Here is a 20,446-nt window from a genome sequence, read left to right as displayed (position 1 = left end):
CTGAGGAAAAAGTCTATTAAAGACATTTTCATGCTTAGAGCAAAACTCATGGTATATAAATGGAATGTAATAAGAACCAATTCTGTAAGTTTGCCAAATGTGGGATTTATTACAGGTGGTAACATAAGTACAGGAACCGTTTTTATCATTTCATTTTTGTTAAATGTCAGCATTATCAAAGGATCAATAAAGAGTACAATATTTTAATGTAATGCTTTGGAAAGTATCCGTATATTTCCACTAAGTAGTAGAGAATTCTAGTTTCATTTTTATTAATTTTCTATACTGGGGTAAAGTATAAATCTTAAGGAGGTAAAAGCAGTGTCTACTTTATTTACTTAATTTTTTTAAAAAAGCAGCCCAGAAAACTTAAGTGCAATTAATATTTATTGGCAAAGCTAATCATGACATTATTATGTAAATAAGTAGTTATTAAGTAATACAATCCTGGAAATATGCAAATATATATCAGCCAACATACAACACCAAGTAAAACCAGTCTTTATTAAACCAAACCTTCTTTCACAATATATGTTTGCTTAAAATTCTGGAGATTTTTCTTTATATGAAATTGTGATATGTCAACATTATTTCTTTCCTCTATTAATAAATATTGACTATACCACAACTTCATTTATTTTGTTTATGTAGAATTTCAAGGATAATAAAATCATCAGATGATTTTTCCGCAGTTAGATTGAAAACGAAAAAAAAAAAAAAGAAGAAACACTTTATATAGCAAAAGTACAGATTTAGGCAGCCGACTCTTCAAAAGTACAGATTTAAGAGCTAACTCTTCAAAAGTTTCTTGATTATTTTCTTATACAGAGGATTCTGCGGGTCCAGGCAAATTTTCCTCCCATCCTTAAGCGTAGCTCTGCCAGGGAAAGAAGAGGCGCGCCTTTCAGTCCTTGGGTTTGAATTTGGGATTAGGCTGGCAGGAGGCGGGTGGAGAGGGGCGGTAGGGAAGGGGAGAGGAGAAGAGGGTGGGCACGAAAGAAGCGAGTGCAAGGACTCACATCAGTTGGGGACTGGGGCAGTGGAGTCCAGCCCCGATCACCTCCAGGCTGGAGATGCTCCGGGGATGGACCGCAGAGGTGGTCTTCACACACACGCAGCGCAGGTCTCCAGCTCCACCTTCAGAGTCTGCTGCGGGTGGGGCGGGGACAGTGGGGAGTGACGACTCTGTGAACAGCCAGCGGTACCTTAGGGATCTTCTCGTGGCGTGGCGTCTGACCTTCACTTCCTCATCCACAAACCAGACCTCCCTCAGAAAGTGTCTGACTGTCCAGGTGGTAGAGCGCAGCGGGCAGCACCTGGCACAGCGCCTGCGCTCTTAGCCGCGCTCGGTCAATCACAGCTGGGAACCGAGACGGGTACAGACTCCGCCCCAGCCCCGGGGGTTCCAGCACTCTCTCCCCACCGCCCCCGACCTCCCCCAGGCCCTGCTTCATTCAGCTCTCACCTTGGGCGAGAGCGACGGCTAGTAGGAGCAGCAGCCCGGGGCTGGGCCGCAGGCCGGGGGCGCGGGTGCCAGCTGCCAGGCTCATGTCGCAGAGATGCCAGCAGGAGCCGAGAGCGCAGGGGCAGCCCGGGCTGGCGCTCCGCAGACCGGTGGTTCCCGAGACTCTCAGGCCGTTTTATACCCGCGGTGGGTCAACTTCGTCGGAAGCCTGGGGTTGAGGATGGAGAACTGCGGTGCGGAAGCTGAGACACTTCTGCAGAGTTGGGCACTGTGCAGCCAAGATTAGGGCAAAAGGAAAAGAAGCCAGGGATCAGCAGTCTTGCTGGGAGCTGGGAGCAGGATCCAACCGCTACCCTGAATTCATATAATACATGCACATTTGTGCAGTTAGAAACGGTACTTTAACCTTATAAAAATGTATGTTTTCTTGGTTATGTGCAACAGTAGAGTTCTCTGTAGTCACCGTGTTGCAGTTGGTACAGCAGGAAAGTTTGTTTCCTTCTCAACCCTCAACTGCTTCATCAAGAACAAATACCGTATGCTAACACATATATAAGGAATGTAAGAAAAAAAAAAAAAGGTCATGAAGAACCTAGGGGTAAGATGGGAATAAAGACCCAGATCCACTAGAGAATGAACTGGAGGATATGGGGAGCGGGAAGGGTAAGCTGTGACAAAGTGAGAGAGAGGCATGGACATATATACACTACCAAACGTAAAATAGAGAGCTAGTGGGAAGCAGCCACATAGCACAGGGAGATCAACTCGGTGCTTTGTGACCACCTAGAGGGGTGGGATAGGGAGGGTGGGAGGGAGGGAGACGCAAGAGGGAGGGGATATGGGGATATATGTATATGTATAGCTGACTCACTTTGTTACAAAACAGAAACTAACACACCATTGTAAAGCAATTATACTCCAACAAAGATGTTAAAAAAAAAAAAAAAAGAACTGCTCCTTCACTTCTGCCTTTCTTGTTGATTACCACTGAGTGAGCTTGGCAGGTGCGTTTCTTCCAGATGTGCCGTTTGTCATTGTTTTCTGCTACTAAAGAGTTGAATTTGGTCTCCAGGTGATGACTTGGTTCCAAATTTCACATGAATGTGGAAAGTTTCCTCAGTCTCTTGAATGGGATCCACCTGGCTCTACCAACCATCATCCAATATACTCTAGGAAGCAAGCTCAGTTAGCCTCACCTATCCTCTTATTCTGAGAAAAATTGTAACGGTAATGTTTGGATGCACACTTTCTATAGAAATTGCTACCTGGATGTTTCTCCATTCTGCTCAGGAAGAACAGAGGTCAAGGAGAGTTTTCAGGCCATATCTCCCGGTGCCTGCTGCCACCTGGCCAGTACAAGTGACAGGGTGAGATGGGCTGCACCGTTGGCGGGAGTAGTGAAGCTCTCGGGAGGACACAGAGCACCTGGGAGTTGAGTGTGTAAAAGATGCAACAGAATCCTGCACAGAAAAGGTCCAGAGATCAATATAGACCATCTTCCCTTCCCTGAAAAAGAATGACTTTGGCTCTTGATCAGGGCAAAGCACACCCTCATCTCAAAGCCAGAGGCTCCCTGTCACACTGATTAACAGTGGTGAGGGGCCTCAGGAGCCCACTGCATGGAACTAGCAGACCTCTTTTTTTTTTTTTTTTTTTTTCCGGTACGCGGGCCTCTCACCGCTGCGGCCTCTCCCACTGCGGAGCACAGGCTCCGGACCGGCAGGCTCAGCGGCCATGGCTCACGGGCCCAGCCACTCCGCGGCATGTGGGATCTTCCCGGACCGGGCCACGAACCCGTGTCCCCTGCATTGGCAGGCGGACCCCCAACCACTGCGCCACCAGGGAAGCCCTAGCAGACCTTTTAATGCTCAGCAGGACCAGATTTCTGCAGGGATATGGAATTTAGTTCCTGGGCCTGGAATGTGCTTTCTCTTACTCTCCCACCACCTGTCTTTTCAGCTGGCTAGTTCTACTCATATTTCTGGTGTCTGCTTAAATATCACCTCCCCACAGGGGCCTTCCCCGACAGCTAAAGCTACTTGTTTTCCCTGTTGTTGTCTTGTAACACCCACTGCTTCTCCTATGTCTCACAGCTCATACAAACACAAATATATGACACACACACACACATGCATATATATCTAAATGTGTTTAAAATGGTTTCTCTTCCTAAATGGAAAGCCCCGTGTGGTGAGATATAGTACTGTCTATCGCTATTCTAGCTCCCTGGCAGGAACTCAGTATAAAGTACTACACTCGTGAAGATGATAAATGTTGAAAATGAGAACGATGAGGCTTTGACGTGTTCATGTGTCTGTTTCTTTGTGTAGTTGGAGCGTACCTCTATATGACCTTGTGGTCGTGATTATTTGTCAGCCTGTCTGCCTCTCCCACCAGACAGTACTCTCTTCAATGGCAAGTCTCTGTGACTTACAGTCTTTGAATAGCCAGCATCCGTGCAATGGCTGGTACAGCATGTATAAGTCATACATGTGTATGGAACTGAAACTTGAGATCCCAAATTGGGTTAGCCCAGAGGGAATGGACAGGAGGGGTGGTTTGGCGTATGGATGGGCAACATACTGGATTTGTACAACCTTACCCCACAGATTTCAATATTTGCAGTATAAAGGAACCCAGGGAGTAGTGACAATTCATTCATTCTTTCTCTGCATCTAAATAGAATAATTCAACATGTGCACACAAAAGTAAGAGACATATGCATTATGCCGGAGGTATTAGCCTAGTGTAAAAACGGTGTCATGTCTCAAGAGGTGGCCCTGTTGGATTTCAGTAGGAAACCACTAGAGAAATGAACGAGATGCTGAGCTATTTTAAATTATTGGAGAAAAACTGATCACCACGACTGCAGTCACCATTTACTGCTTTATTTATTACATGTTTATTCGTGTATGTTATTTGTTAACTATTACTTAATAAAAGTATTTATTTTGTAGAGAAAGCGTCTAAGGCATTAAACCTATAATAGTGAGGAGAAAATAAAAGGAAACCTAATAATGCAGAGATTGTGAACTATGTGCTTAATACATGAGTGCTCCCCAAGGTCCATGTGCAGTTTGGGATAGATGAACTGATATCTTCTCCTATAACCATCATAATATGTGCAGTATGCTATTTATGTATCAAGTCCTATTTTCCGTGTCAATAACATTATGTGATATATAATGTAATCTCTTAATTAGAGAAAGAAAAATCAAGCAAAGTGATATGGTATGTGGTTAAGAGCATAGTTTCAAATTGCCACTCTGTCACCTACTTAGTTATCTGATTCTGAGGCAAATTTCCTAATCTCTTTGAACTTCGTTTTTCTTCCCTATAACACTAATGATAATAATAATAAATACTAACTAACATTGACATATGGGTTATTGTGTGACATTCATTATCTTCAGCACTTTGAATTTATTAACTGTTAATTTCACATCAACTCTATGAGATAAGCAATATTATTATGCCATTTTAGAGATGAAGAAACTTAGGCACAGAGAGGTTATGCAACCTGCCCAAATTTACACAGCTGGCAAGTGGTGGACTAAGTTACCCTCTCTTTAGAGGACGTGCTCTTAACCAGATCCTAGCTATCTTGTAAGAATTATTAAATTCTTTACAATTATTTAATTGTAATGCATGCAGAACAATTATTTTGTCTGGAATATTAATCTTATTATTAATATAACTCATAATATTAATAGTTATTAATAAAGTTTAGCTATTACTATAGTACATTAAAAATAGCACATATCATCAGCTAGTGACTTTTGTTGGCCATATTGTTAAATACCAAAGTTTAAAAAAATAAAAACATAAGTCTTTTTTCCCTAATAATTCTGTTAAAAGTAATAATATATGACAACAAAGCAATAATAAATTTGATTTTATATTAATATTTCTTTAAGAATAGCATGGGTGTAAATGAAAGAGATTAGACATTAAAGAAAGTTCTGTTGATTGTAAACTAACAGTTAGTAGCCTGGTAAAGCTTAAATTCTCTATCGTGTTTATTTGCAAGGCTGATTCTCATACTGAAATGGTTACCATCTAGATATTTAGTAAATGCAAATACGTACAAACATGTCAAGGTAAAACATTCAACACCAAGTAGAATCTGTGTTGTTATTATTATTATTGAAAATTCTATCATAGATTATTAAAAATATATATGATATCATATACCATCATATATTTTTTGCTCTACTGGTATTAAATATATCCACTTTAAAGTAAATAACCACTGCTTACAAGATTCACATTCTACAGCTTTATTTTTAGGATTTGAAAGCTAAAATAAACATTAGAAAAATCTTTCAGAGAATGTTTTGAAACAAGACATCCTAGGACTAAGACAATGAAAAACACTATTAATATATAAAGTGCCTAAATATATTAATAAACATTTATTGAGCAAGTGTTCCATGCTGGGCCCTGTGTGGTTCCTAATATCACTGACCATTATGGAATCATCATGGGCACATCTAGTCTAAGAGTACAGAGGAGCAAGATAAGTTAACATGGCTGTATTTGGAAAGAAATTTTTAAAGAGGAAATGCAAAACACAGTACCACATTTAGCCAAGAGTTAGGGAGTAAACCATGTATTTTGAAACTAGCCTTGCTTACTTTCTTTTTTTATTAACTTTAAAATTTTTAAAGTTACTTTCCATATACAGTTATTACAAAATATTGGCTCTATTCCCCCTGTTGTACAATGCATCCTTGAGCCTATCTTACACCCTAGCCATGCTTACTTTCATTTTCTCTCTGTCATCTATTAATCAGCCATCTCAGAACAAAATGTGACTTTTTGCGACAGAACGGAAAACACATCCAAAGCTTCATACGGTATGACTTGGTATCCTGGATAAATAAGAACTCTAGAAAGCCAAGACCTCAAACTTTTATCCTTCTTGGGAGATAAAATCGTTTGACAGAAAGCAAAAACATTAAGCAGCTGACCCACCATCTTCCAATATTTTCTGGACTATTTTCTTGATTCTGGGAGCTTCTGGGTCCAGACAGATTTTCTTCCCATTCTTCAACATTGCTCTGCAAGAGAGAATAGAATTATCCGAGAGCATCCTGGCACACTATCAGAAGGGATCCAACAGTGTCGGTAGGGATGGAGGTGAAGGGCTTCCCTAGTGAGGCAATACTGCAGAAGCAGAGACTTACATTACTTCGACTTTGGTGCAGTGGGGTCCTGCCCTGATCACTTCCAAACCTTGGATGTTACTGGGATGAATGCCAGAGGTGGTCTTCACACATGAGCAGCGAAGTTCAATGTACAGCCTTCTATCCATACTTTTAGCTAGGGTAGAAGTTGTGATTCTATGAGTGGTCATGATTATCTCAAGGATCTTCCCTATTGATGGGTACCTCTCTCACAAGGCCATTGCGAGACTGATCGGTAAACCTTTAGTAAAGTACCCTAGCAGAATTCCTGGCACATGAGTGCATCGCCTCCATTTACAGTTATTCATATAATGCCTTTCTCTAGTCCCAGGAGCACCAAGACAGTCCATCCCCCAGATACAGCTGCAGCAGAAGCAGCCTCAGGTGCAGGGAAACAGAGACTCCACCTTCAGCTTTCCCTAAGTTTCTCTTACGTTCTCCAGTGGTGGAGGGAACCAGCGTGGTCAGGAGCAGTGACATCGGCAGCAACACCTGCAGGACAGGAAGTGGGATGGCCCTGGTACAGGAGGAGGTGGTGCTGCCCCTGAGGCTCATGGCAGAAAAGACTGAGTTAGAGCTGTTAGCCTGGGAGTCTGCAGCTAAGTCGCTTTCACAGTCTCCTGCTGTCTTTTATACACACTCCCTCAAGGCCAGTAAGGAGAAAAAGGATAGGGATGGGGGAAGTGAGGGTGTGTGGTAATATATGTGTAAGAGTGGTCAAGTTGTGCCCAACCCAGATAAATGCCAGGCGAGTCAAATTCCTGCTAAATTTCATTTTAAGCATCCCTGCACACTCTCACTCCCCCCTTCTCAATATCCATCTCCCTTACACATATTTAATACTGTACTTAGGAAGAACTAGACTGAAATATTACACATATTTTCTTTGTATAATTATGTAATATGCCCTGCCTTTCCTATAATGCAATTTAGAGGCCTTATAGACACTTTATGTGTATCTGAAAGCATAAGTATGCGGCCCTCGAAACAGAGAGTTAACTTCCCTTTCCGGTTGCCAAGGAAAGCAGATGTTCCTATCTTGGTCGTTGATAAGTATTGGGATTCGTTTGGAGTATGTGGATAAAATAGGAGCCAATTACCATCAAAGTCTCACTTTGCATATTAGTTTATGGGCTTCTTTCTGTCTTCCAAATATATCATCTTTTGTAATTTTATCCAGAAACTAGAAGCAAACTCATCCTCCTTTCTGTTATAAAATAAACTACTTTTTTCTATCATCTGAGTATACGCTAGAAAACAAGACCCAGCAGCTTTATTTTTCATTATTAATCTAGCTGAGAAATGTATAATACAATTCACTGTAAAAGATTCATAACCTGCAGATGCATGTGGGATAAAGCATGCAAGTTCCTCTTCATCATTACTCCACATTCCCGGTCTCCGATGGTAACCACTGGTAACAATCTGGCACTAGTTTTCTATTCTCTCTACATTTCTATACACACATATACATATACAGAGAGCCACACACATAATATTGGGTAACTTTTTGGCCAACCCAATACATAGAGATAAACATATAGAGAGGTAGACATAGATGTTTTAAATATAAATGGGATTATTATATAGCTTTTGTCCTTCAAAAATATGTCTTCAGCATCCTTGCATGCTACCTCAGTGTCACTTTTCCCCATTCTTTTCAATGTCTGCATAACATTCTATAGCATGGACTCTTTTTGTTCAACTTCTGTCCCATTGGTGACCTTGAAGGTGTTTCCATTTTTGAACTTTTCTATGAACTGCAGTAACATCTTTATTCCTCAAGTCTTAGACACCGATTAAGGGTCTTGATCTCAAACCCCACATGACAAAGCCCTGCAGCTATGCAGAGATAGACCTGCACATCACATACTGGCTTGCATATGCTATTGTCTGGATCTCTGCCCCATCTATGAGACCTGCTTCCTCAACAGGACTGTACACTTTTTTTTTAAGGTTTTTAAAATAACGTTTATTTCTTAAAAGTTAACATGTGCATAATAGGAAACCGAAAAACACAAGAAGCAAAAATCAGTCGTCCATAATCACAAGCAGTTTACTGTTCGATGCGTCCTTCTAAATCTCATTTGTGTACCTACACAACTAAGCATCCATTTTTATGTAATTCAGATTTTACAGTTATGTATCATGCTTTTTCCCACATCACGAACATTTACCATTTCAAAGTCCCACAGCTATATGAGTATTTTTATAACCAAGAATACACTACAGCAACTCAACCTGGAAGGAAAAAAATATAATCCTGCCTTTCTTGGCAATAAAAATTTCATAAAAGACAAAAATGGCAACAGGCCTTTAGACAGATATTGGCAGACTTATGATTAAAATACTACGTTCCCTTAATGTTAAATTAAAAATGAGACATAACACAACAGAGTACACAAAGCATAATGCTTCTAAGAGGATTCATTATCTGATCTAAACAATTAAAGTATTAGCAAGAAGGTATGTTTCCATTGACTCACTTAACAATATATTCCTATAGCACAGCCAAGAGATGCACACGCATCAATGGTTATCATCAAAATATAAATATGAACACATCCACATACATCCCTCCCTTTATACTTCCTTCTGCCCCTCTTCTGCCAACCTAATGAAAGAGTCCTGACATATATTTCTGAGACGGTTTAACCATTCCACATCCAAGGTGCTGCTTTTTTAAAAAATCAATTATAACAAAGATATTTACAAATTGGTTAATTCACTAGCTCTATTTTTTTTTTTTTTTTTTTTTTTTGCGGTATGCGGGCCTCTCACTGTTGTGGCCTCTCCCGCTGCGGAGCACAGGCTCCGGACGCGCGGGCTCAGCGGCCATGGCTCACGGGCCTAGCCGCTCCGTGGCATGTGGGATCTTCCCAGACCGGGGCACGAACCCATGTACCCTGTGTAAGGTAACACAATATACAGCAGGTCTTAGCTAAACAGTGTTAGTGAATAAATCAGTGAATATGTATCACTAAAGGAAAGTTTCGTTTTCATTTCTAATCAGTCACAATTCTCAAATTAGACTTCACATGGCCCAAAGTACCTGTGGTATAAAAAGGTGCTTTGGAAGGCTGGGCAAAAAGGATGAGGCCCCAGACACATGTTGTCTTCCTCTTACAACTATGTCCAAATCTTACACAATATTCAAACTTCCCATTTTCTTTTTTTCTTATTTATTTATACCTTCAAAATTTTAGAAGAAACTCTTAAAATATTAAATGTATAAGATTACTTTTTATCAAAAGAATGACTGCAGTAAATGATTTCCAACTTGTAAAAAATTTTAAGCCAATTTCTCCTGTTGTTTAGCAGTTACTGACTATGCCTACTGAAGTTCTTATTTCCTGTTTTACAATGTATTCCATATTTTTCTCCAGCCCATTTGTTTTCTTCTTATAACTTACAGTCTAGCAGTAGAACATATTAAATTAACCTGATTTTCCACCTCTCCCAACCCCAAAATTCATAGTCTAGTAGGTAAGCTTAAGGAAAATCTTAAGCTGAAAAAACTTAGTATCCTTCTAAGAGTGACCATGTGAAGTGAATTATAGAAAGAATTTCAACAGGAAATAGAATCAGGAGAGCAAACTTCCTTCTGGTTCTTCCTGAGTGATGATGGTATAGCCTTTCCCCATTATTGTGATTAAACTATTGCTGATTCACAAATCAGATATGTTTGTATTCAACCATAAGCTCAAAACCATTTCCACAGCAAGATATAAAGTTTTTTGGCATTATTCACCGTATCATTCTTTTTCTGTCCATCCCACCTCTCCTCTCTGCAACACGTACTGTTTACTATATCTGTGAGTTTCAATGTACGCTTCCCCCTCCCCGACCCCCATACAAACACTATCCACATTTCCTTCCTGGTTCACTTACTAAGATTAGTCAAAAGTTCCTAATCCTTTTGGGGAAACTATATGGAAGTTTTCTGAGCTAATGATGCTACTTGACTTAGTTGATACCAGGAAAGAGGTAGGCATGTAGCACAGGATCATCAACTCATTGTCTTAATCAACAAGTGTATTTTGTCACAAAAGACACATCGACAGCAAGGTTTGTGAGGAAGTATTAACACATTTCTTGAGTCACTAAAATTTCACAAGCCTATTAGCGTGTGAGGTAAATAACGTTTTGCTAGTTTTCATTTCTTCAATATGTATTAAGTATCTACTATGTGCCAGGCATTACAAAGTCTCTTTGCTGTGTGACTTAGTCATTTAACTACTTCTTTTTTAAAAGTGAGATCTCAAATATTTGTGCAAAGCAATGGGATATAAATACTAATTTGCTATTACTACTACTACTATTGCTAACTGCTATTACTGTCACATGCATGATTTTCTTGGATTTCCATGAAGAGAAACATAATACTGACTTGAATAACCTGACTATACAGAAATGGGTAAAAAATATTTTAAAATCAGTTATTCAAGCAAAAGAAGTTACTTTATGCAAAGTTATTACTTCAGAGAATGCTAGAAAATTAGTGTCAGAGGCTCTTGGGTTTAAAAATAACTTGACAGCTTTTTATGACTCTTACTTTGTCACCCTGGGTTTTTTTTTTTTGTGGTAAGTTACTTTATCTCTTTTCCCTTTAAGTCATTGTCTTATAAATAGCAGTGTCATTCAGGAAACTAGCAAGTTTTCTAAGACTCAGAACAGAACTTATCTGTTAGCTATTTCAAAAGAAAATATCTAGAGACACTGGAGGAACATTAGCCTTTAAAATTAAAACATATATTAATTCTGCATTAATTAGAATGTTTTGAACTGACATCTCCTAAATATGAAGGGGATAAGCCACTGCCTACAAATTAGTAATAAAACAACCGATACACTAGGGGCAGGACAGGAATAAAGATACAGATGTAGAGAATGGGCTTGAGGACACGGGAAGGGGGAAGGGTAAGCTGGGATGCAACGAGAGAGTGGCATGGACATATATACACTACCAAATGTAAAACAGATAGCTAGTGGGAAGCAGCCGCGTAGCACAGGGAGATCAGCTCGGTGCTTTGTGACCACCTAGAGGGTTAGGAGAGGGAGGGTGGGAGGGAGATGCAAGAGGGAGAGGATTTGGGGATATATGTATATGTATAACTGATTCACTTTGTTATAAAGCAGAAACTAACACACCATTGTAAAGCCATTATACTCCAATAAAGATGTTAAAACAACAACAAAAAAACCCAATGGGTACAGAAGATCCTAGAGATGATAAAATGGAGGGTCAGTTTGTTAAAGCGCTTTAATCAATAAATTGAAATACTAGCCAACAAAAGCTTTCCTATAAGTGCTGAAATCTAATATGTCTTCTGTATAACTCTGAGTGCCCAAGAATGATCCAGACCTCAAATACTCTGGCACTAATATAATTGAGGCTGTATCTTATCCAGGGGTGAGGCATGGTGTGGGGAGTGGAGGGAGAGGGGGGAAGGTGAAAGAGCTGATGGGGAAATATCTTCCTGGGTGCTGTTATACAGGAACAATGCAAAGTTGTGCAAGCCTGAGGATTTTTATTTTAATTATATTGATTGTTACTATTTGTTGAACATCAGATGCCTGACCATCCTTTTCTGATCCTCTTTTACTGCATAACAAGCCATCTCCAAACTTAGTGGCTTACGGCAAAGGTTTGTAATTTCTGATAATTCTGTGTGCTAATGAGGGGTTCTTCTGTTTTCATCTTGCCTGAGCTCACTTGAGTTGGTGTGGTCAGAGGGCAACTGGAATGGCTGAAAAGTCCAAACTGGCCTCTTTCACGTGGGAGGTGTTTCGTGCTGGCTACTGGCTGAGATTTTTGCTGGGACACCTTGGTCCTCCTGTTCGTCCTCCTCTTTTAAGTAGTATCGTTACATTTGTCATGAATAAATGAAGAAGGAGGAAGGAAGGGAGCAGGAGAGAGAGAAAGAGAGAGAGAGAAGGAAGAGTAGAGTAGGAAAGAGAGAAAAAGACAATGAAAGACAAGAGCCTTCCTCCCTCCTCCCTTCCCATCCCGTTTCCTTTCTTCTCCTCCTCCTGCTCTGTCCCTCTCCTCCCCTCCTCGCCCCTCCCCAGCCCCAGAAACCATGATGCACCTCCAGGATGCCCTTTCAGGATCCTCTGGAGGGTGCACCACAGCTTTCTTCCTTTGCTGGGAAAGATGGCAGCAGATCACGCAGAACAAACGTCCCCCCTGGGCATAGCTCACCGCCTGAGGGCGCTGTCTCACCCAAAGCTATGCCCACTCCCCAGGGGTAGCCCACATCTAATGGCTGGTCAATGGGCAGATTCAGAGGTCTGCCTCCTTGCCAAAATTCAGAATAACTCTGCAAAGCCAGGCCAGCTCCAGAGCTTCTCACAGGGCCACCCGAATCTTCTGTCACACAGCAGCTCTTCCTTTGCCCACTGCTGCTTGCTTACTTCCTGACAGATGTTAATTTTTAGAGCATTCCTCAAATTTCCTGCATGCAAATCTCCTCTCAGAGTTTGATTCTAGGCAATGCCACGTAAGACACTATTGCTGTCTCCCTCTCTCTCTCAAAATATCTAGTTCCTTTTCATTCAGCTTTCAAGAAAAGCTTTGTCAGAGAAAACTTTGAGTGTATTTGCTGCCAAAAGACCTTACCTTAGGTTGAAAGCTTCTCATCTTTGTAATCGCCGTATCATAAGGATCCTGCACGAGGTCCAGTATGAAACAAGATTACCAATAAATGTCAATACCGATATTTGATGGATTAATGTTTATAAGAAGGGAAATACATCATACATCTTTATATTGTTGCCACATAACTGACAGAAAATATATAGAGAATATGAATGCATTGTTTCCAGAAGCTTCCTGAAAAAGACTGGTGGAAAAAAAAAGATTTCTTAGAAGCACTAAAAATTAATCATTCACACATAGGTATAAAGAATGGTAATACATATGAGAAAAATTAAGGGTGCTCAAATGATTGAACCCTCAGTTTTCTCATTTAAAGAGGAGCTTGAATTAGGAGGCTTGAGAAAGGAACTAACATTTATCAAGAAACTACTTTGTTCCAGGTTAGTCTTTATTGCCTGAGAGATAGATATTATTGTACTGCTCTTACAGATGAGAAAACTGAGGGATGGAGAGGCTAAATAAATTGCCAAAGTCACGTAGCTAAAAATACTCAAAACTAGACTTGAAATGCAACTGCTTTGACTCGCACTTCACCACAAAGTACAAAGAACTATCACTGGCCTCTCTTGCTGGAAGTGAATCAAATCAACTATTTTTCTCTTTGTTCAACCCAAGAGGTGGGTCCGAAATAATCATCACACTTTTATGTGGTAGTGGAAACACATCCATTAAGAACACGGATTTTTCAGAGGGCAGGGGATGTTCTTGCAATTTCTCAATATTTAAGAAATTGGACTCTAGACTTGGTGGAAACAAAGTTTTACACCTAAACTCTATGTCTTGCTATGTCATTATTTCACTTTATGTATTTGAAGTATGAACAATCTTTGTCGGGAATATAATATTAATTTTCCTGACTAAAAGCCACTGAGGACCATCAGCCAAAATCAGAATCATGTGCACTGATGGTTCTTAGTAGTCAGGGAGGCAAATCGAAATCCCCAGGCTCTTCCTCTGTTTGGTAAATTTCTCAATTTGTAACATCCAGGAAGGACTTTTGAAGTTATGAACAACCTGAGAATTACCCACAGCAACTCTTTTCCTCATGCAAGGATTAAAACTATGATAGAAAAACAAAGCCACTAGTCATATTTTATCATAGATCCTGTCATATCTTCAGGAACTGAAGGATTATGTAAATGTGTCACACCCGGAGGCAAACAAGAAAGTCTGGTAGAATGAAGGGCATCGATTGTACATTGAAAATTGTTTGAATTGGGGGAGAAGCATAGAGTAAATTTTAGCTGAGCGTTTGTTCAATTCCCAGTGATTTCATATATGAGAATGAATTTCAGAGGGATAACAGAGTGAATATAGTATTTAGGAATTTAGAGGAGGAAAATAGAAGGTATATCCTTAGAAGATGTTCATTAGATTAATTTCCCTCGGATATGTTAGTCTTTGAGTTTGCTACTCGCAGGATCAATAGTAACAGCAGGATTGGTGAGTAGTAGCTGTCAGTGAGGTTCTTGTATAGGTTATACTTTGGTAATATACTGTGATCTATTTTATTTGTAGAACAGCCAATTATGACACGAGCATGACAAATACGATTTCAAGAATATTACAATAAGGTCTTATTCTATGATCTATAAACAAACTAAACTTACTAATCTTGCTTCTGGGAAAAACAGACATTTTGAATTATGATAAAGAAGTAATCAGTAATGTTTATTTCTTCACATGTTTTGTCCATCCCAAAGGCATTTAATACGCTTTCATTTGTTATTATCAGGCACTTACTCAATGAGTATTTTGGGGCTCATACAATAAATCAGGGATTGTTTAAAACACTGAAATTTATAATTCAAACATTTATAGTAACTGGTTTGTTTTTTTAGGATTAGTGTATAACTTATGGGTTCAAAGGGAAAAAATGCTATTTGAGAGAGCAATAAAGTACCATAGAAGTTTAAAATTTTTTTTTTAATTTGAGGTATTTTATGATTTTTTATATTGTTGAAAAAATTGTCAGCAAACTCATCTCTTTGAATCTACTCTAGGTTTTTTCATATCTTTGTATCTCTGTTTCTCTCACACATACATTCTCTCTCTATTACGTAGATATATTAATATGTAATAATAGAACATTTATTAATCTAATTGATATTTGATATATATGGAAAGAGATGAAAAGATATAGAATAGCTTAGGTTAGATATAGATATGTTAATAATATATTAGCATATATTAATAAATACAAATACATGTTAATATAAGCATATATAACAATTAATCCAATCGGGGGATGCATGTATGTATACTAATTGGATTAGTCTCTTTCCTTTTGTTTTCTTGCTCTTCCTCAGAATGAGCTATTCCCATGAAATTGGTATTTTAATACCAGAGAGACAGTGGGAATTGTTTAGATCACTTATCTTTTAAAGCACATACTATGTGCTAGGACTGTCCTAGGAACTGAGGTGAACATCATAAACATAGCCCTGCCCTCATGGAGCTTACAGTGAAGGTGGAACAGACACTAAATAAATGACCACATGTACATAGTCTCTATAGGCTCTACAGTCATGTTGGTGACAAAATGCTGTGAAGGGAAAGAACAAAATTCTATGACAGGATATAAAAGGGACTTTAATCTAGTGGGGGGAAGGGTCAGAGAGGCCATGAGTGACATGTAAACTGGCTTTGAAGGAAGGACGGGAGTTAGTCAGGTGAAAGTGAGGGGTCAGTGTTATAGGCTGAAGGGACTGCACATACCAAAGCTCTTGTTGGATTGCTTGTAGGCAAGAAAGAGAAAAGAGGGTAAAGGAATTAAACTTTATTCAGCACCTACCATGAGCCAGGTGACTGATTTTAGGGCACTATCTGACAACCTGAGTTTCAGGAAAATTTATTAATTCATTAAAGTTAATCTGTATCAGGTATTGGGGATGCGGAGATGAACGAAATATGGCAGATGCTCTGGGAGAACTCTAAGTAGAGCAGGGTAAAAACCCTTATAAGCAAGTAAAAGTAATGCAATGTTGGCTATTCACATAAATTCAGATATTTAGAAGATACTATGGGAACATCAAAATGGAAACCACGAGTTCTGCTGGGAATGCCAAGGAAAACTTCATGAGGGAGGTGTTGATTGAACTGAGCTCTGAAGGATGAATAAGCTTCCTCCTATAGACAGAAAATGGGAAGGGCCTTCCCGGTAGAGGCCCTACCAAATGCAAAGGCCTGGACCTGGAAAGAACTTGCCCTGTAAGGGAACTGAATTCTTGACTGCAAAGATGCTAGGGGAAAATGCAGTTGAAGTAATAATCAGGAGTCATGAAACAGAACTTAATTTGTCATACTTTGTAACTTGTATTTCATGTCTAGGAAACAGGCAGCAGTAAAGGATTTAAGGTAAGGAAGGCTTATCTATTTGTGTTTTCTAAAGAACCCAGACATTGTTGGTGCTGTGAATGAGGAACTGGAAGGAGAGTGAGCTTGGAAATAGGTTGAACTAATGCAAGGACATTGGGAAATGAGGGTCCTCTCTGCTAGCCAAAGAGGAGAGTGGTTAATTTTTACAATAATGTAGAATTAAAGAGGAATGACATTTTTGTAACAGTACAATAAAGAAGAAAGAACTTGGGCTTCCCTGGTGGTGCAGTGGTTGAGAGTCCGCCTGCCGGTGCAGGGGACACCGGTTCGTGCCCCGGTCCGGGAAGATCCCACATGCCGCGGAGCGGCTGGGCCCGTGAGCCATGGCCGCTGAGCCTGCGCATCCGGAGCCTGTGCTCCGCAACGGAGAGGCCACAACAGTGAGAGGCCCGCGTACAAGAAAGAACTTCAGTAAATTTTTAAAATCTTTTATTGTTTTTCCCAGAGAACAAAGGAAGTACCATTAACCATTGAGACCACATTTAACAAGTGCAATTTTAACATAGTAAATGTGATCCATATGTAATTCTTTGTAACAAAATGGTCAAAACCTTTAAAAGATACAGTATAAGCATCTGCAAATCTTAGCAGGGCAGTGCATTTTTTTTTTTTTTAACTGCATGATGAGTTTATATTCAAAGAGCTCAAATATGTTTTCGGAACTTTCAAAGTATAAATCATTGTTAAGTTTGCCTTTACTCTTTCTTTTTTTTAACATCTTTATTGGAGTATAATTGCTTTACAATGTGTCTTTACTTTTAAGAAACTAAAAGGATGTATTTTTATAAAAACTAGAAATAAGGAATTTACCTAGTTCCTAGCTTCTTCATCAATCCAAAACATATACTTAGAAATATAATACTATAGATATAATACTCCTAATAAACTGGATAATAAATACCATAAAAATCAAAAGTTTAATGAGTAAGTCATGACATTATGCCATACTAGGAAGACATCAAATATCTAAATGTATAGGAAAAGAATATATTAGTCCTTAGAACTCATACATTTAGGAATTCTAAATAAGGAAATATATTCCACACAGATAACTATATAATATATCCAGATTTCTAATGCAATGTAACTTAACTAGCTAACCAGGGTCAAGAGTAAGAAAATTCTCTAACATATTCCTCAAGAAACAATACTTAAGTAGTTCCTATTTCATGAAAGGGTGAGAATAACAGTTTATCTCCGTATACAGCATTCTAATGAAATATCATTCACACATTAAAGACACAGCTTTTTCCATAGCACTATAAGAACTATATTGTAGAAATACAATAGTCACCTTGAAAGATTAACAACCAATGATTCCTGATTCACAATTTAGTTAATTGCCAAAGATTTCAGTAGCATAGCAGATAAAATAACAGCAAATAAGGAGCAGGAAATACTACGCTAAACACGCCATAAACTGAGCAGAAAGCTGCAGGGACAAACATAGTTTCCCTCCTCTCATCTCTCTCTTATAGTGGGGAATTCATACAGAAACCTAACTCACTGGAGAAAATTAGCCCTTGCTTCTTGTCTTCACTGGGTCCAGAGATCCCCAGAAAACTCTTCTGCTGAAGAACTGGGCAATTTTTCCAATGCACAGTCCTTTCTCTTAATTTTTCTTGTTTCCACTGTTGGGAAAAGAATGATATCAGTATAACCAAATTTCCACACACCTGTCTACCCCAACTTGTTTTCAAAACACAGTTGAGGATCAATAAAAAGCAAAGGGTGGACTCAAGATCTCTAGTAACAACAACAACAACAAATACATCTCAGCGGTGAGTTCTGTGTAACCTCCTAGGCAATTACACATGACATTTGTGATAAGGGTTTTCCCAGGACATTCTAGAACAACTTTTGCCCCTTCTCCCGAACATCCTTTTTTTTTTCTAAGCGTGGTCTGGAATGTGGTTGCCAAATCCCACGCGGAGAATAAGGACTTTGAGAAGTCCGCACTCCAAGAGACATTCAGAAATCAAAAAGATCAAGGTGACAGGTACCTGTCCAACATTTTCTGGATGACCTTCTTGATCAGAGGAGCTTCTGGGTCCAGACAGACTTCCTTTTTGTTCTTCAAGGTGGCTCTGCAGAGAGAAAAGGAGGATGCGCCCATGAGCTGCGGGGGCTGAAGTCAGGGCTGGGGAGACATCCCTCTTGCCAAGGTCACAGTGGACAGCGCCGCGCAGGAGGACTTACACCACTTCCACCTTGGAGCACTGCGGTCCTGGGGCGATCACCTTCAGATTACTGACCATTTTGGGATGAATCCCCGGTGTGGTGGTTAAGCACATGCAACGCAGCTCTCTCACTATGACCGCGACAGGACCCGCTGGGGTAGAAAGAGAGACACGGTTATGAGCAGGTTGCTGGGAGATCTCTTCTCCAGCCAGTCCGACCTGGACATTTCCCCACGCCCAGGGCGTCGCGGCCGCCTGGCAGGCGGGGCCCCTCCGCCTGCCCGGTGCGTCCGGCTGGCTGTGAGCTCTCACCGCTGGCGAGGGGCCCTGGCGGCGTCAGCAGCAGCAGCGCGAGCAGCAAGCACAGTGAGCCCGAAGGGCCGGGGATGCGGGCGGCGTGGCTGGACAGGAGTCTCATAGTGGCGAAGAGACTCAGCGAGAGGGGTTCAGGAGGGAGAAGGGGTGGGATTTGAAGCTCTAGAGCACCGTGACTTCTTCGGGTCCTCCGCATCCCTTTTATCTGCACTCTCTCCCTCCCGGCAGGAAATTCAATCTTTGGGATGCCTGGGAAATCCCCCGGACTGAGGCGGGGCGGGGTAAAGGGGGCCGAGTGGAGCGGGGTTAGTCAGTGGGGTTTGGGGAGGGCGGCTGGGAGCCGCTGACTGCACCCATTCCGCGATGGACGAGTCAGCTCGCCCCGCGGTGGATGGAGTTCTGCGCTGCTCCCGCTGGAAGTGAGAAGCAGTCCTGCGGAGACTTCATCTTCGGGGCCAGCCTGGGCTAGCGAAAGCCAGCTTCTCCTGGGGCACAGAATCTTCTCAGAGATGCCCGTCGTCTCCATCTAAACAGGAAGACTGGGAACAAAGTAGCCCGGAGGTTTGACTTTAGAAAGATTTCTGAAATTCCTTTCTAATTATTATTACTATTATTATTCAGGAAATGTAAGCCATGATTAAAACTGTGCCAAACTGCAAGACCTTACACTCCTGCTTGCAGGCAGACCATTCTAGGTTCTTCAAATTAGTTTATAATTCTCTGGTCTTCAGCCAGCGTTAGAAGCCAAGATAATACGATGAAAGTACCTCTACTCCCACTTGAAGTCAGTGGGAGGACCAGGCTCCAAAATCAAGTCTACTTACTGGAAATCCTATACTTAGTTTTGCAAACATGAGTGTCAAGGTGGTTTAACAAAAATCTTCAAAAATCACCCAGCAAATTGCCCTGGGAAATGATGCCTTGTTTTGCACAGATCAATACACTATGGAAGTGGAAGATGTATGGTCTTGTTTGGGGGTGGAATGGGGAGGGGTGAGTGCAGACTAAAGCAATGCCACAGAGCCCAGCCTCTTAGCTATGGCTCCAGACCTTCCTAACTCCGCGTGTAATTGACCCAAGTTGGAGAAGCTGTGGGGTCTGATGAGTTTAAGTGGCTCATCTGGAAGTTTGGTTCTAGGGATCTGAATCAATTTGGCAGCAAGACAGCACCCACTCTGGCTTCGTTCAAACAACTTCATGGGAGGGAAGGGTGACTCACACACACACATAGGCTTCTGGAATCATCCAACTTCTTGCT

The 20,446-nt window shown here is 40.6% G+C and overlaps 3 protein-coding genes across 5 annotated transcripts; all 3 read right to left on the bottom strand.

Moving 5' to 3' along the window:
• Positions 1-369: 369 nt before the first annotated feature.
• On the bottom strand, positions 370-1,615 carry LOC115864318 (platelet factor 4-like). 3 transcript variants are annotated; one of them, XM_030877861.3, is made up of 3 exons: positions 1,466-1,615; positions 1,020-1,185; positions 370-877 (listed from the first exon to the last, which is right to left on the bottom strand). In XM_030877861.3, the coding sequence occupies exons 1-3, from the start codon at positions 1,548-1,550 to the stop codon at positions 790-792; spliced, it is 339 nt and encodes a 112-aa protein (XP_030733721.1). In that variant the 5' UTR covers positions 1,551-1,615; the 3' UTR covers positions 370-789. The 3 variants fall into 3 exon arrangements, with proteins under 3 accessions (XP_030733721.1, XP_060154766.1, XP_069901634.1); XM_060298783.2 differs by having other exon boundaries at positions 1,020-1,149; XM_070045533.1 differs by having other exon boundaries at positions 1,020-1,146.
• Positions 1,616-5,957: 4,342 nt separating this feature from the next.
• Positions 5,958-7,220, bottom strand: PPBP (pro-platelet basic protein). Its single transcript, XM_030877860.3, has 3 exons — positions 7,089-7,220; positions 6,655-6,790; positions 5,958-6,528 (listed from the first exon to the last, which is right to left on the bottom strand). The coding sequence occupies exons 1-3, from the start codon at positions 7,207-7,209 to the stop codon at positions 6,426-6,428; spliced, it is 360 nt and encodes a 119-aa protein (XP_030733720.1). The 5' UTR covers positions 7,210-7,220; the 3' UTR covers positions 5,958-6,425.
• A 10,067-nt stretch (positions 7,221-17,287) lies between these two features.
• LOC115864316 (C-X-C motif chemokine 6-like) lies at positions 17,288-19,384 on the bottom strand. Its single transcript, XM_030877859.2, has 4 exons — positions 19,186-19,384; positions 18,893-19,025; positions 18,697-18,780; positions 17,288-18,324 (listed from the first exon to the last, which is right to left on the bottom strand). Exons 1-4 carry the CDS (start codon positions 19,382-19,384, stop codon positions 18,306-18,308), a joined length of 435 nt encoding a protein of 144 aa, XP_030733719.1. The 3' UTR covers positions 17,288-18,305.
• Positions 19,385-20,446: the final 1,062 nt, after the last annotated feature.

The sequence above is a fragment of the Globicephala melas genome, chromosome 5, assembly GCF_963455315.2.
Source record: "Globicephala melas chromosome 5, mGloMel1.2, whole genome shotgun sequence".
Taxonomy (NCBI): domain Eukaryota; kingdom Metazoa; phylum Chordata; class Mammalia; order Artiodactyla; family Delphinidae; genus Globicephala; species Globicephala melas.
The sequence above is the reverse complement of the archived record's forward strand: the minus strand, read 5'-3'. Positions and strand labels throughout refer to the sequence as shown.